Raw genomic sequence first — 12,873 nt, 5'->3', positions numbered from 1 at the left:
TCATTTGTGTGCATCAATAACAATGTAGATTGATTGTTAGGGGTAAATCTCAAGGCATTGACAATATCGAGATTTTATCTCTACAGTGAGCATCTCCAATTTACAAAAAGAGGCGTTTTAAATTGATTTCGTTGGACACTACGCTCAACTATGTTAAGATCGCTCAAAACTATGGAGTATGGATCAAATTAATAGCAATAGGACAATCATTATCATTGAAAAAAATACTTTGTTTCAATAATTAAAAAAAAAAAAAAACATATATTAATTATTTAAATGAATTATCATTTTTTTTTTCAAATTCCCCTTAATTTTGTCAATCGAAAAGTGAAATCTGGAAGTAGAATCTAATAAGCCAAACCATACGGGTTACGTTGGATTTGGACCTACAATTTCTAATAACCAGCCCGACTCGACCTGGTAATTAAAAGAGTCAGGCTTAGACTTATCTTTCATGTCTAATTAAAACAAGCCCATTTGAGACCGGGCCCAACCTTTTCCGTGTCCATATATAGCCCATAATCACACAAACCTGGGTTTAACCGTGGGCTAAAACCAGGTTCAGGGTCTTACATGGGTTGCAGACTTGCATCCATCTCACGTTAACCCGGACCCACTTAGTTAACAACGCGAAATATTCTTCTAAAATTACTAAAAATAAAGAAACGAAACGAGATTCGATTTTTAAAAAGGAAAATACTGGAATGACACAGGGCATTTACTGCGATTCTCACAATTTTGACGTGGAGATGCATACATAACCGTAGATGATTTTTAATCGTATCGCGAGGAAACAAATCTACGGTTATGTATGCATCTCCACGTCAGGACTGTGATAATCGCAGTAAATGCCATGTGTCATTCCAGCATTTTTCCTTTTTAAAACTCTTACCAGGAAGTCCGCTTTAGTCTCTTCTCATTGATCCCACTAACACTCATCTCCACCGTCCAATTTCTCTTCCAAAAATCAACGGTCATTCCCATCGATCTGTGTCAAATTAAACCAACCAATCAAACTTCACTTCCCAATACCTATAAATAAAAACCACATCTCCCTTCAAAAACTCACAAATTCAAGTCGAGGTCATCGGTATCGCTCTCGAATCTCGATCTTTTCTTCTCTCGTTTTTCTTAAGGTCTCTAATGGCGCCCAAGGCAGAGAAGAAGCCCGCAGAGAAGAAACCAGCTTCTACTGCAGAGGAGAAGAAGGCCGAGAAAGCTCCAATTGCAGAGAAGAAACCCAAAGCGGAGAAGAAACTTCCCAAAGAAGCAGCTTCGTCAGACAAGAAGAAGAAGCGATCGAAGAAGAATGTTGAGACTTACAAGATCTATATCTTTAAGGTCTTGAAACAAGTTCATCCTGATATTGGTATCTCAAGCAAAGCCATGGGGATCATGAACAGCTTCATCAACGATATCTTCGAAAAACTCGCTCAAGAGTCTTCGAAGCTTGCGAGGTACAACAAGAAGCCCACAATTACGTCACGAGAGATCCAGACTGCTGTTCGTCTTGTTCTTCCTGGAGAGCTTGCGAAGCATGCGGTGTCTGAAGGGACGAAGGCTGTTACTAAGTTTACTAGTTCTTAGGGTTTCAAAGATTATGGCTTTTTAATGTAGTTTTCTATTTGAAGATTTGGGTTTTTGAGAGGGAATCTGTCCCAATGAATTCTCGTTTCCCATGTAAAGAATGGTTTTTTAATCTAAATTTCGTTTTTAATATTCTTGCAGTAATGAGTTGTTCTTCTTAGTGGTGTTAATTCTCTATTTTTTTGGAGCATTGTAAAATTTCTGGATATCTTAGATTGTGAAATTTCTTTTAGCAGAATTCCTCATTGTTACAATTTTCAATCTTTCAAATTGTATGTGAAAGAGAGTTTTGTTATCTGGTTTTTAGGTTATAAGGAGAGAATCTGTCTCAGGGTTTCCTCTTCTTTTTGTTTTTACGTGTGTGGGTATTGTGTGATTTATGATTTCTTGGAATATTGGGTTTTGGAGCAAAATTCCCCATTTGTTACAATTTTCAATCTTATATTGTGCTAGGGTTTCCAATGGCTTCTTCATTTGCAAGGTTCTTTTTTTTTTTATTTTTCTTTGGTGATTTGTTATGTTGTTTTACTTGTTTCATGGCTTCTACTTGTGAAAGTTCTTGGTGTAAGATTTAGGGAAACAATAATATGATACTTAAAATTGGCAGAGCTCTGATTGTGGTCATGTTGATGAGAGTTCTATGAGGAAAATTTAACAGTTTGTTTGAATACAAGAGAAGTGAAAATTTTCACTTGGTATGATAAAATTGTGCTTGAATGCATAAAAAATCCCATTAGGAAATTGTGATTAAATAGAAAGACTATTTTCATCAATTTAATGCATGGTTTTAAAACTTGTTTTTGACAACTTGTCAATGGACAAGACCAAATCATCTTGAATGAGTTTTTTGATATGTTAGAATTGTCTCGTTCATTAATGAGAAAAATGAACCGTGATTTTAAATCTCATCTGATAAATATTTATGCAATAATCCTAATATCTACACTATTTTTTATTTGTCTCACTCCTTGTGACGGGGTTGCATATTTTTGCCTGATAAATATGTCGATGATACCAAACATGGCAATTCAAAAACAAATCTCAATAACATGCAAATGTATCTGCTTTCATTTTCAACTATATTCCTTTATCAAACAAATATTGTACATTTCATTGTATACATACAAAAGCTAATAAAATTCTAAAACCCTTGTGTTCTACTTTCAATAAGAACAAAATTCCAAATATACATTAGACCACCCTGCCTATATTGGTACTACAGCTGCAGCCAAACCAACAGTAGATCTCATGGTAGACGGCCATATGACTTTTTTTCTTTCTTTCTTTTCCCCTTTTGTGATTAATCAATCTCTGCGTGCACATAATCAACAAAGACAAAATTCTTTTGGAGCTCATGCAAAGCATAAGCCAAGCCAGCACTTGCTAGTGCAAGTACACCCAAGATGATGCGAAACTGCATCTCCGAAGGAATTCCCGCTGTTGCACAGAAGATGACAAATGCACCCATCACTACTTTCTGTAATGTCTGGAATGCAGAATAAGCTTCTCTGCACGATGAGCACTTCAGTGTGTGCTGCTCAAATCTATCTAACATCTGGAAGACAAAGTAAAGAAGTTTTAAGTACTAAACCAAGCAGTTAAAAAAAAATGTGGCCTAATAAACTTTATGTGTTAGCTTCCGCACCTGACGTTTGGATAAGGTTGTGGATGGTAAAGATTGTAGTTGTTTGGTGGATCCAAACCAATCAGGCTGACTGTTTCCATGTCGCCTTAGCCAATTCCGAAAGGCCAAAACAAAACGATCTGCTTGCGTGGGTGTAAATGTAAGCTTTGTGTACTGCTTGTTAATATCATCGGAAGACTCCAATGATTTTGAGAGAAAGATCTTTTCTTGACCTTGAAGAACAATCATGTCACCATCATAGACCTTGTTTGAAGTCCAGTGCTCATGCCATCTAGGCACCACCTGGCGGGACAAGAATTGAAAGAGAGTTCAGAGAGATTTATATAATTGAAAACAATAGAAAATGAAGTTTTAAGGAGATGATTGATGATTAGTTTGAGAAGAAAGCAAAATAATGGATCATGATGATTGATGACACAAAATAGAATAGTGACGATCAACTAAAAGGTACATCTAAGTTATTGCTTCAATGTGGAGTTATAACTAGATAAAAAGGAAAATAGAATCTAACCATAAAGTTCATACCTGCCACCAGGAAGGCCCTGGCATCGTTAATTGGAAAAAGTTCCGTGCACTACAAACAATTGATCGAGTCTTTCCAGGTGCCATTGGTATATTGAAGGAACAAATCCATATTTTCCATTTTTGTTCACCAAATATCGGGAGCTTTGTATCTATCTCTATTCTGAGAAAAAAAAGGAAAAAAATTACATTGGGACTATATACACTTTGTACACGGACAAAGGAGAGAAGAATTCTCAGCGGTTGAGGTTTTCTAACACATGGCAGCTAAAGTGGCAACCCTATGAGTTCATGTGCTTTATCACTCGGTCTCCCCTTCATTTGGCAAATCACAGCACAATAGCTCTTCAAATATGGACAAATGAGACATACTTATTTTTTATTAGAAAAGAATGTTAAAGAGACCCGCCTCTCTTCTATTTTCATGGGAGTTTGGTAGAAAATGAAGTCACACATCTGTGCAAGTATTGCAAACAGAGAAAAAAAAGAAGTAACATCACACATAGATACAAAATGCACAGATCATGGACTCACTTGTTGATATAATAACAAGGTGCAACAAATTCGGCAGTTATTCGAGGGTTCCCATCATTGGATCCAGCGAAGCCCCAAACACCACTGGACTCCAACTTAAATGGCAAAGGCTTGGCTCTATCCCTTCTCCCTGTAACCTGTGGAGTGAGTAATTTCCCTTGATAAGCAAACTCATACATCCGATCTTTTAAATATATAACAAAAAAGAGAAAGACAGAAGCAATATGCCCTTTTGATGTAACAAATAAGTGATTCCTCCTTTCTTGAAAGGAAACTATTCCCTTTATTAGAGCAAATGAGTGTTTAGTAATTAGTAGGTGAACGTCGATTTTGAACTCATGTCCCCAGAATCGACCGAGTTATCAAAAAAAAAAAAAAAAAAAAGATCATGGTGTCAATAAATCCTAAACAATTAAATAATAGAAAGTATCTCGTAGTCAACATTAAAGTCAGATTACCCATGCAGCAACACATTGTTTGGACTGGAGCTTGCCATTCTATATATATATGTTGTGGTCAAATGAATAAAGAAAAACTACTTTTCAATTTATGCAAGCTATTCTAGCATCTTACATCATCCATTATTATTAAACTCGTATCTCAAGGATGGTCTTCTTCTGTCTTGCAATAAATCTTTCATTAGCTGCTTGTTTCTTTCTATTGTTTTTTACTCCCCATACGTGGAGAGATTCGACATTAGAAACTTACCGAATATCTTGTTTGTAGGACCTCGTTTCTTTCAAAATATGCACCATTGTGTCCCAAGATGCAGGTTAGTAGCAGGAATAATGCTGCAGTGACCTCAAGATGAACCTCACATCACACACCTTGACGTGACAGTGTATGGGAACCATAGATGTTTTCATCGAGATACGAGTGAAAAGTATCTATGGTTCCTATCCACTTTCACGCCATGATGTGTGATATGAGGTCCAATCGTGAGGTCACTCCAGCACAACCCTACTAGCAGGGATTGTATAAGATTCCAGCACAGGTTATTAACTTATTCTAGTTGAACAAATCATCCTTCCATGGAATTTAAAACCAAATATAGCACATCACTTACCATATAATTGTGCTACAGTTGGATTGATAAATAATTTAATCAAGATTTTATTCTTGTGTACACAACTTTCAAGATACAAAAATATTATTCTAGTATTCTGTGACCTGTCACTAAAAACTGATCAAACAATTCTAATTAATAAACAAAGCAACCCTATACACCAAAAGGTGAGAAACCCACACAACAAAAAATTCTAAATTGAACAATGGGTCCAGCTATCTATCAAATTTCAGGTCTAACAAATTAGAAGGCTTGTAATCCAAAAACACACCTTGTGATGGGCAAAATCAATGTGGGATGGATCCGAGACGTTCTCCATGAGCGTATCATAACCATAGAAGAGATCACGCTGTATCGTCACACTTGAGAATTCGGGATTATTAAAGTCATCAGGCAGCCTAACCAAATCCCATAATAACTATAGTTAATTAAATAACAAACAAATAACGATCGATTCTACAAACATCCATAAAAAAGTAGTAAATTTGCAAAGTGGTTCTTGGGTTTGAATTACATTGGAGGTTTTGTAGCAGAAGCTCTCTCCCATCCATTCTCGTCTGGCCAAACAAAGAGCAAACCCTGAGAGACCAGAGTAGGAAGTTTCGTTACACACGCTCTCGGAGATTTTAGAGCACGAGCCTCTGGACTCTCAGGTGAAGCTTGAGGGATTCGAACGCAGGATCCAGATCGATCGAAAGACCATCCATGGTAAGAACACTGCAAGCAACCATCCTCATCGATCCGTCCTTCCTATAAATTGACAATCAGAAACAAAAAAAATTATCAAATTACGAACCCTAACTAAACCCTAGCTTTTTCTTGAAGGAAGAGAAATTACAGAGAGGGGGGCGAGGCGGTGAGGGCATTTGTCATCGAAAGCGATCCAATCTCCTGTAGATCTGTCTTTCCAGAGAACGATCTCACGATTAAGGAGCTGAAATGGGGTTGGGAGATTAGGATCTAAATCTTCGATTAGGGAGACAGGATACCAGTGATCTCTCCATGAAAACTTGGAAGATGAGCTCTCTTCATCTTCTTGTTCTTGATTTTCTTCTTCAGAGGTTGTTGATGGTGTTTGTGTTGGTGGAGCTGCGACATGTAAAATTGTAGAAAGATTTCTGCTTTTTCTTCTGCTTCTGCTTGTGAGGAGGTCAAGGGGTTTGATGGGAAGAGTGTTAGAAGGAGAGAAAAGAGTGTTTTGGAGATTTTTTGCGGGAATTGTTGTAGTAGTGGAGAGAATTAACGCCATTATCGTCTCTGATTAGTGTTTTGCAGAAAAACACACAGCTTTACATGATTTTAAAGCTCTGTTGAGTGTTAGAGACACACATTGTGTTTGCGTCTACGGCTAGTAATCCTTTGGAAGTTGGAACCACCTAGATTTTCCACTTGACTACAACCATAGAGCTTGACAGTTATTTTGATTTTTCTTTTTCTATTTTTTTTTGGATGGTAAATTTTTTGAGGGTCAATATTAAAAAAAAAAATCATTGTTGTTTAAGTATATCTAAATTCTTAATAGTTATATCTCATAACATGATTTTAAACATGTCTCGGTATCGTCCATTTACAAGACGGGTAGACAAGTCAAGGACTGAATTTAAAATTATGGTTCATTTGTCTCATTGTTAAATGAGATGACTTAAACATATTGAAATACTCTTCTGAGATGACTTAATCTCGTTCATGAATGGGACGAGATGAGACATCAAAACGAGATTTAAAACCATGTCTTAGAGTATATTTGCTTGTTGTTGTTAAACGAAGAAGATCGAGAAATTCTCTTTGTTGAAGGAAATTAGAAGAAGATGACGATTATAAAGGAATGGGCTTTCTATCTTCTTTCTTAGAGTATCTTAAATGCTAATGTTAAACTTGACTTTAGTAATTCTATTTTTTGAGATAATAAAATGTAAAAATGTCATATTTGACACATAATACCTCTTTAATGCTTTATCTAAAAAAAAACATTTGACATACTTTAGATGTCAATTTGGTATAAAAATATATATATAACTCAAAATGTACTTTTTTATTTATTTAGATGGCTATTTTGTCAAAAAAATTTAAAAGACACATTCTATAATCTAACACTATTTTTGGATTGAGAGAAATTAATGGAGAGAAGAAAAGAGAAATCCTTTTAAAAAGTTTTATAATTCCAACTCTGCCCTTAGAACTCTTTTAACATATTTTTTTATTATTTCAAAGTTGTCTCAAGTTCTCTCCAGTCAATCCAAACATTGTGGAGAGAAATTGAATTTCTCTTCTCTTCTCTTAATGAGTTTCTCTTCTTTCCACTTCTCTCAATCCAAACATAGCCTAAAAGTCATTTTAACAAATTATGTGATATGCTAAAATCAATATCGAATACAACATCGATTTTAGTATATGTTATATTTGAGAGATCATTTGAGATGTGCATTGGGAACGTACTTATGATAGGCTATTTCAAAATTTGGAATTGCCATCCCAATTTGAGAGACCATTGTAGATGCTCTTAAAGAGGAGTATAATAATACTACCAATAGTGTGGAAGAGAGATTTTTAAGTGTGGGTATGCATTGGCCCCTCTTGTTTGGTTAAAACTCATATAATCTTTTCAACTTCATCAACCTCAAACCCTTTGAGCTTTCTTATTGAAAATCAAGATTGACTATGATTCAAGACATAACACATGGTTTTACCAAATTCGTATGATATTTCTTATTTAAGTCTAGCATGAACAAGGAAGCTCTTTAAATAGGATTTTGTTAACATTTGCCTTAGAATAATGCTGAAGTGACCTCAAAATTGCACCTCATATCTCACTTTTCTGACGTGGAAGTGTGTAAGAACCATATATGTTTTTCATCATCTTGAAAGTGAGATATGAGGTACAATCTTGAGTTTACTCCGACTCTTTGCCCTAAGGTCACACATTAAAATGCAATAAATACACCTTCAAAATTTATTTTCTTAGAAAAAATGCTCTTATAATTTTTTTCTTGACAAAAATACCCTCAAATGCTTATTTTCAAGGTGTATGTAATGCATCTTCCCCTTAGGGCACATGTTTACAAACACCCTAAATAAACGGTGTGGTAGTTGTGCTTTAAAGGATAAATGTTCATTACATTTGGTGTATAGTTATAACATAATGGTGCGGTAATATCACAATCCCTAATCCTACACTGCGCAGAGCTTTCTCTATAAACCCTTTCCGACTGCACTAAAGTCTTTGCTCTCTCTCGAACAAAAATCATGTTAAGGGAAACCCAAGCTTCCTCTTCATCTAAGCGGAAGCAACAACGTTCGTCCGACGAAAAGCAGCGAAAAATTCCTAAACCAGAGCGTGTTTCGTTGTCATCTTCATCGAAGCGGAAGCAACACTCGTCCGACGAGAAGCAGGTGAAAGTCCATAAACCAGAGCTTGTTTTCTCAGAAGAAGACGAGATACATCTTCTCAACACGTTCCTTGAGATCACCAAAGAGTCTTCATCTCCAACCATCGCTGCTGCTTCTCTCTTCGATCGAATCGAAAAATCTCTTAATGGTGAGATCGATCACACACAATTGATTGCAAAGATTCTTGATCTGCGCCATAAATACCGCAAACAAACCCTCAATCGGTCCTTGATTAGTACTCCTCATGATCGCCATGTTTTCGAGATCTCTCACCAGATCTGGAGTGAAAACTCGTTGCAGAAACCTTCAAATGGTTCTAAACCTCCACGAAGAAGAGTTGTCAAGAAGAAGAAGTTGCAAACCCTAGATGATTCAAAAACTGTAACTACTGCGAAACTTCCGAATGTTGGGTTTAATTTTGAGGAGGTTTCTTCGATTATGATGGAAAAAGTGTTTCGATTGGTAGGTAATGAAATTATTGGGGAAGGATTGAGGTGTCTGAATGTGTTGGAGTTGAAGCGATTGAACGATGAATGGCGATTGCAGAAGATTAGGGAAGCGGAGATTCATCTCGAGCGGATCGAGTTGATGAAAGAGCATAAGAAGTTGATTTCAGAAGCCTTAGGCGATCCACGCGATGATTGAGAATTTGCTTCTGCGGTTAGTAATTTCTCTCTGAAAAGATGATCTTTTGAAATTTTAGGGCTCCTTAATGTCTGATGGATTTAGGGCTCCTTAATATCAGATAACAGTCTTTTTTTTATGACTCGTGCTTGCAAATCTGAAATTTTGATGGAGATGAGCTTCCATGTGTTCTTCAACAATGTAAGTCGACATATTAGAACATGAAATTAGAGTTGTTTCAAACAACCATTCTTAAAGAAAATTCATTTAAGCAAAGTAGATTAGGGTTTGAGAGGGGGCAACCATTCCTGCTATAAAGGCTTGCTCAGGAAATGGTGTAAGTTCTTGGCATAGTAACAAAGTTTGGATTCGGCAATTGTTCAGCGGGGTTTCAGTTCAGTTAATTTGGGCTAGTTCAGGAAAAATTTGGGGATTTTCAATTGATGCTTTTGAGTTTCTTCCAAAATACTTACATCTTTAAAACCTCCCTTGAAATCCTATCTTGTTCTTGAGATTTGAAGTGGAAGAAGATTACATTTTGAGGTTCAAGGGTAAAAATTTGACCACCATATTCAGCGATCAATGAAAAAGATGGTCATCATTTCACTGATTTAATCGATTGGTCCCTCATTTGGCAAATTTTATGAATTTTTAGAAAAAAGTAGAATTATTTTTTGAAAATTTTGTGACTATGGTTCCTGATATGTTCGTTCACACACAAAAGGTCCCCAAAAAATAGGAATGGTCTTCGGAAATCCATTAACACCTCAAACAAATTGTTCTACAGCTTCCTCTCATGGTATAAGGGAGACTTTGAATATTGATTTGGAGAAGTGTCAGGTACTCCATCATTTGTCAAGTAGTCAAAGATGAGCTTTAAAATCTTAGTTCTATATTTCACAGTCAAGCCTTGTAGGCAAACAACTCCTCCCCAACCTTCTGGATCTTCAACTTAGCCATCTACTATTGCTATTTTCTCGTTGACATGTATGTGACCGTGAGCTTCAGTTTTGCTTAACTTTGTTTGGAACTTGGGATCCTTTACAATCATTATTGTTGTAAATGGATGAGCTACCAAGTCAGCTTTTTTACCAAGTAATCAAAGGCCTACTTCTTGGTAAATATTTATTTACTTGTGTTGCGAATGGCTCTAAATGTTTAGCCAAACCCTTCCATGGCTTCTCCAACTTCAATTGAAATACAACCATAAGAGTAAGACTTGTAAATTCAATTGATAGGACCATTTCCTCATTATGCTAATCAAGTGATCTGAGTTGAGGAGCAGGGGTAGGTTTTTCAGCGTTGTTTGTCCAATTTAATGAGTTGCTGTGTGTATAGTTCTTTGGTTAAGTGTCCTGGTGCAAGATGCACAACTTCAATAATTGAGGTGTCAACTTAGCTTAGTTGCTAAGGCTTGTGGAGTGTTGTTACCACGACCTAGGTTCAAAACCAGTTGAACTTGCCTTCATCTGACAACATTAGCCGTTTCTTGGCTAGCCAAAAAAAGAAAAGAAATGCAAATTCGATAAACCTTTTTTTAATGCTTTTGCAGATGGCTTCATTCATGGAGATCCCTGTTCATATGAGCTAAATCTTATTAGCTATACAGGCAAAAGCAAGGAAGCATGTCAACTTGATTTTTCTTTTTGAGGGCACTAGTTGCCCTTCTGTTGCATAAGCCAAGATCCATGGAATGGGTTAGGGTTTAGCAGCGATCAAGTACCCCTTGAGTAAGATTAAGTACCCCTTGAGTAAGCGATCCAGGAATAGGTTTTGGAGTATTTAGCAGTTAAGTACTGTGGGGCTTTCCATATTGGTGCAAGGTAAGTGACCTTTATGCATCCCTTGTTGTATGTTGTATCTGTTGGCCTTATCGTATTAAATCCTAGTCCTGATGAGCCAAAATTTCGTTGTGCTGTGAGTATGCAACATCTAATGGGAGCATTTCAACTAGATCTTTCAAACCCCCCCCCCCCCCCCCCCCTCCTCAATGGCACTACCTACAATTCTAACAGTGAATTACATTATTTCAATATCTAGAGTCTAAACCCATGTAGACAGTGGTTTTACTGCTCCAGATTTCTATCAATTAAGTGGTTTCTGGTCAGTCATTCTGGAGGAATTTTAAGTTTTATGTGTAAGGTCTGGTTTAATTTCTTGTCAATTTGTTTGAAAGTTTCAGATGAGCTGAATTATTGTATTGGACTAGGCATTGTGATGTTCAATTTCAACGCATCTTCGAGAAAATGTAGAAGTAGCTCTAGACAATAACTGAGATAATTTGAGCATAGTTAACTTAGTCACCTCGACCATGCTGCATTCAATAAAATCTTCTATTTATCGAAAATAAATAAAAATTGAGCGTAGTTAATGAAGATAGATCAATTTCAATCTTACAAAAAAAGTTGATAGTCCTAAAAGAACAAGAGGGAGACCCACAGAATGAAGATAGAGATGGTGAAAGCACATGTGGATTCACTCTCATTAACTTTTTTACTGGATTGAGTTGAATGAAAGAATTAGATTCGTTGGGCTAATAGATTATATTATAAATCATAGAAGATTTCAATCACAAAAAAGAATTAGTAAAATTAATTATTCTATAAAAAAAAAATAAAGTCTAACAATAAGGTTTCATAAGCTTAGTAAGTTTTTTCTATAATTTGGGTAGATTATCATAGAATGTGGACTAAGGGTATGTTTGGTAACACTTCTAAAGTCTGAAGTCTATTTTCTGGAATCTAAAATTTTATTTTGGAAAAATTGTTTGTTTATCATTTTTAAAAGTTTTTTGTTACAAATGAAATTTTAAAACATAATGGTCATTTTGACAATATTACCCTTTTGTAATTCTAATAAATTGTTAACCGAAAAACATAACATGTTATACATAATGAAATTATCTACACGTTTAATTTCAATTTCTAATAATCAAACACTCCAAAAATATTATTTTTAATTCGAATTCATACTTGAAAAATTATATTCCAACAAGATAATACTCAAACAATAAATAATCATTTATTTTCTAGTTGAAAAATATAAGATTTTAAGGTTCGTATAAAAATATAGGGTTTTCAAACACGAAACGAGAGAAATGAGAGAAACCTTGATAACACAATTGTAGAGGAAGGAGAGGTAGAAAAGTTAAAAATACGGGTTTTAAGGTTCGTATAGAGAAATGATAAGTAATAGAAATTAAAGTTTAGAAGAGGGTATTTTAAGAATTAAAAAAAAAAATTAGATTTCAGAAGTTTCATCCAGTCATCCCTCCATCAGTGGTTCAAAACTTCTGAATTTTGATTCTAAAATCTGGAATCTGAACCAAAACAAACGGAAATAAAACTTCTAAAGTCGGAATTTTAAAGGTGGACCACCTCCATTCAGATTTCAGAAGTGTTACCAAACACACTAACCAACATTACAAAATAAGTTGCACAATTACTTTCACTTGGTTGTGGGCTTGGTTTTAAGTCAAGCAATAATTCTCAACTAAAAATACAATTAA

At 35.6% G+C, this 12,873-nt stretch overlaps 3 protein-coding genes across 3 annotated transcripts; 2 read left to right on the top strand and 1 right to left on the bottom strand.

Moving 5' to 3' along the window:
- The first annotated feature begins 1,061 nt into the window (after positions 1-1,061).
- On the top strand, positions 1,062-1,717 carry LOC147395303 (histone H2B.3-like). Its single transcript, XM_086451608.1, has one exon. It carries the CDS (start codon positions 1,144-1,146, stop codon positions 1,585-1,587), a length of 444 nt encoding a protein of 147 aa, XP_086307734.1. The 5' UTR covers positions 1,062-1,143; the 3' UTR covers positions 1,588-1,717.
- Positions 1,718-2,632: 915 nt separating this feature from the next.
- ACD1 (Pheophorbide a oxygenase family protein with Rieske 2Fe-2S domain-containing protein) lies at positions 2,633-6,698 on the bottom strand. Its single transcript, XM_086450884.1, has 7 exons — positions 6,193-6,698; positions 5,869-6,104; positions 5,626-5,752; positions 4,289-4,425; positions 3,758-3,917; positions 3,233-3,514; positions 2,633-3,142 (listed from the first exon to the last, which is right to left on the bottom strand). Exons 1-7 carry the CDS (start codon positions 6,601-6,603, stop codon positions 2,888-2,890), a joined length of 1,608 nt encoding a protein of 535 aa, XP_086307010.1. The 5' UTR covers positions 6,604-6,698; the 3' UTR covers positions 2,633-2,887.
- Positions 6,699-8,500: 1,802 nt separating this feature from the next.
- Positions 8,501-11,847, top strand: LOC147395301 (putative transcription factor At1g11510). The gene is made up of 2 exons (XM_086451190.1): positions 8,501-9,401; positions 10,918-11,847. Exon 1 carries the CDS (start codon positions 8,598-8,600, stop codon positions 9,384-9,386), a length of 789 nt encoding a protein of 262 aa, XP_086307316.1. The 5' UTR covers positions 8,501-8,597; the 3' UTR covers positions 9,387-9,401; positions 10,918-11,847.
- The last annotated feature ends 1,026 nt before the right edge of the window (positions 11,848-12,873 follow it).

This window comes from Akebia trifoliata, chromosome 8 (genome assembly GCF_017979445.1).
Source record: "Akebia trifoliata isolate Shusen 1 chromosome 8, ASM1797944v1, whole genome shotgun sequence".
Taxonomy (NCBI): domain Eukaryota; kingdom Viridiplantae; phylum Streptophyta; class Magnoliopsida; order Ranunculales; family Lardizabalaceae; genus Akebia; species Akebia trifoliata.
Note: the sequence above shows the minus strand (reverse complement) of the source record. Positions and strands in the feature narration are given on the sequence as shown.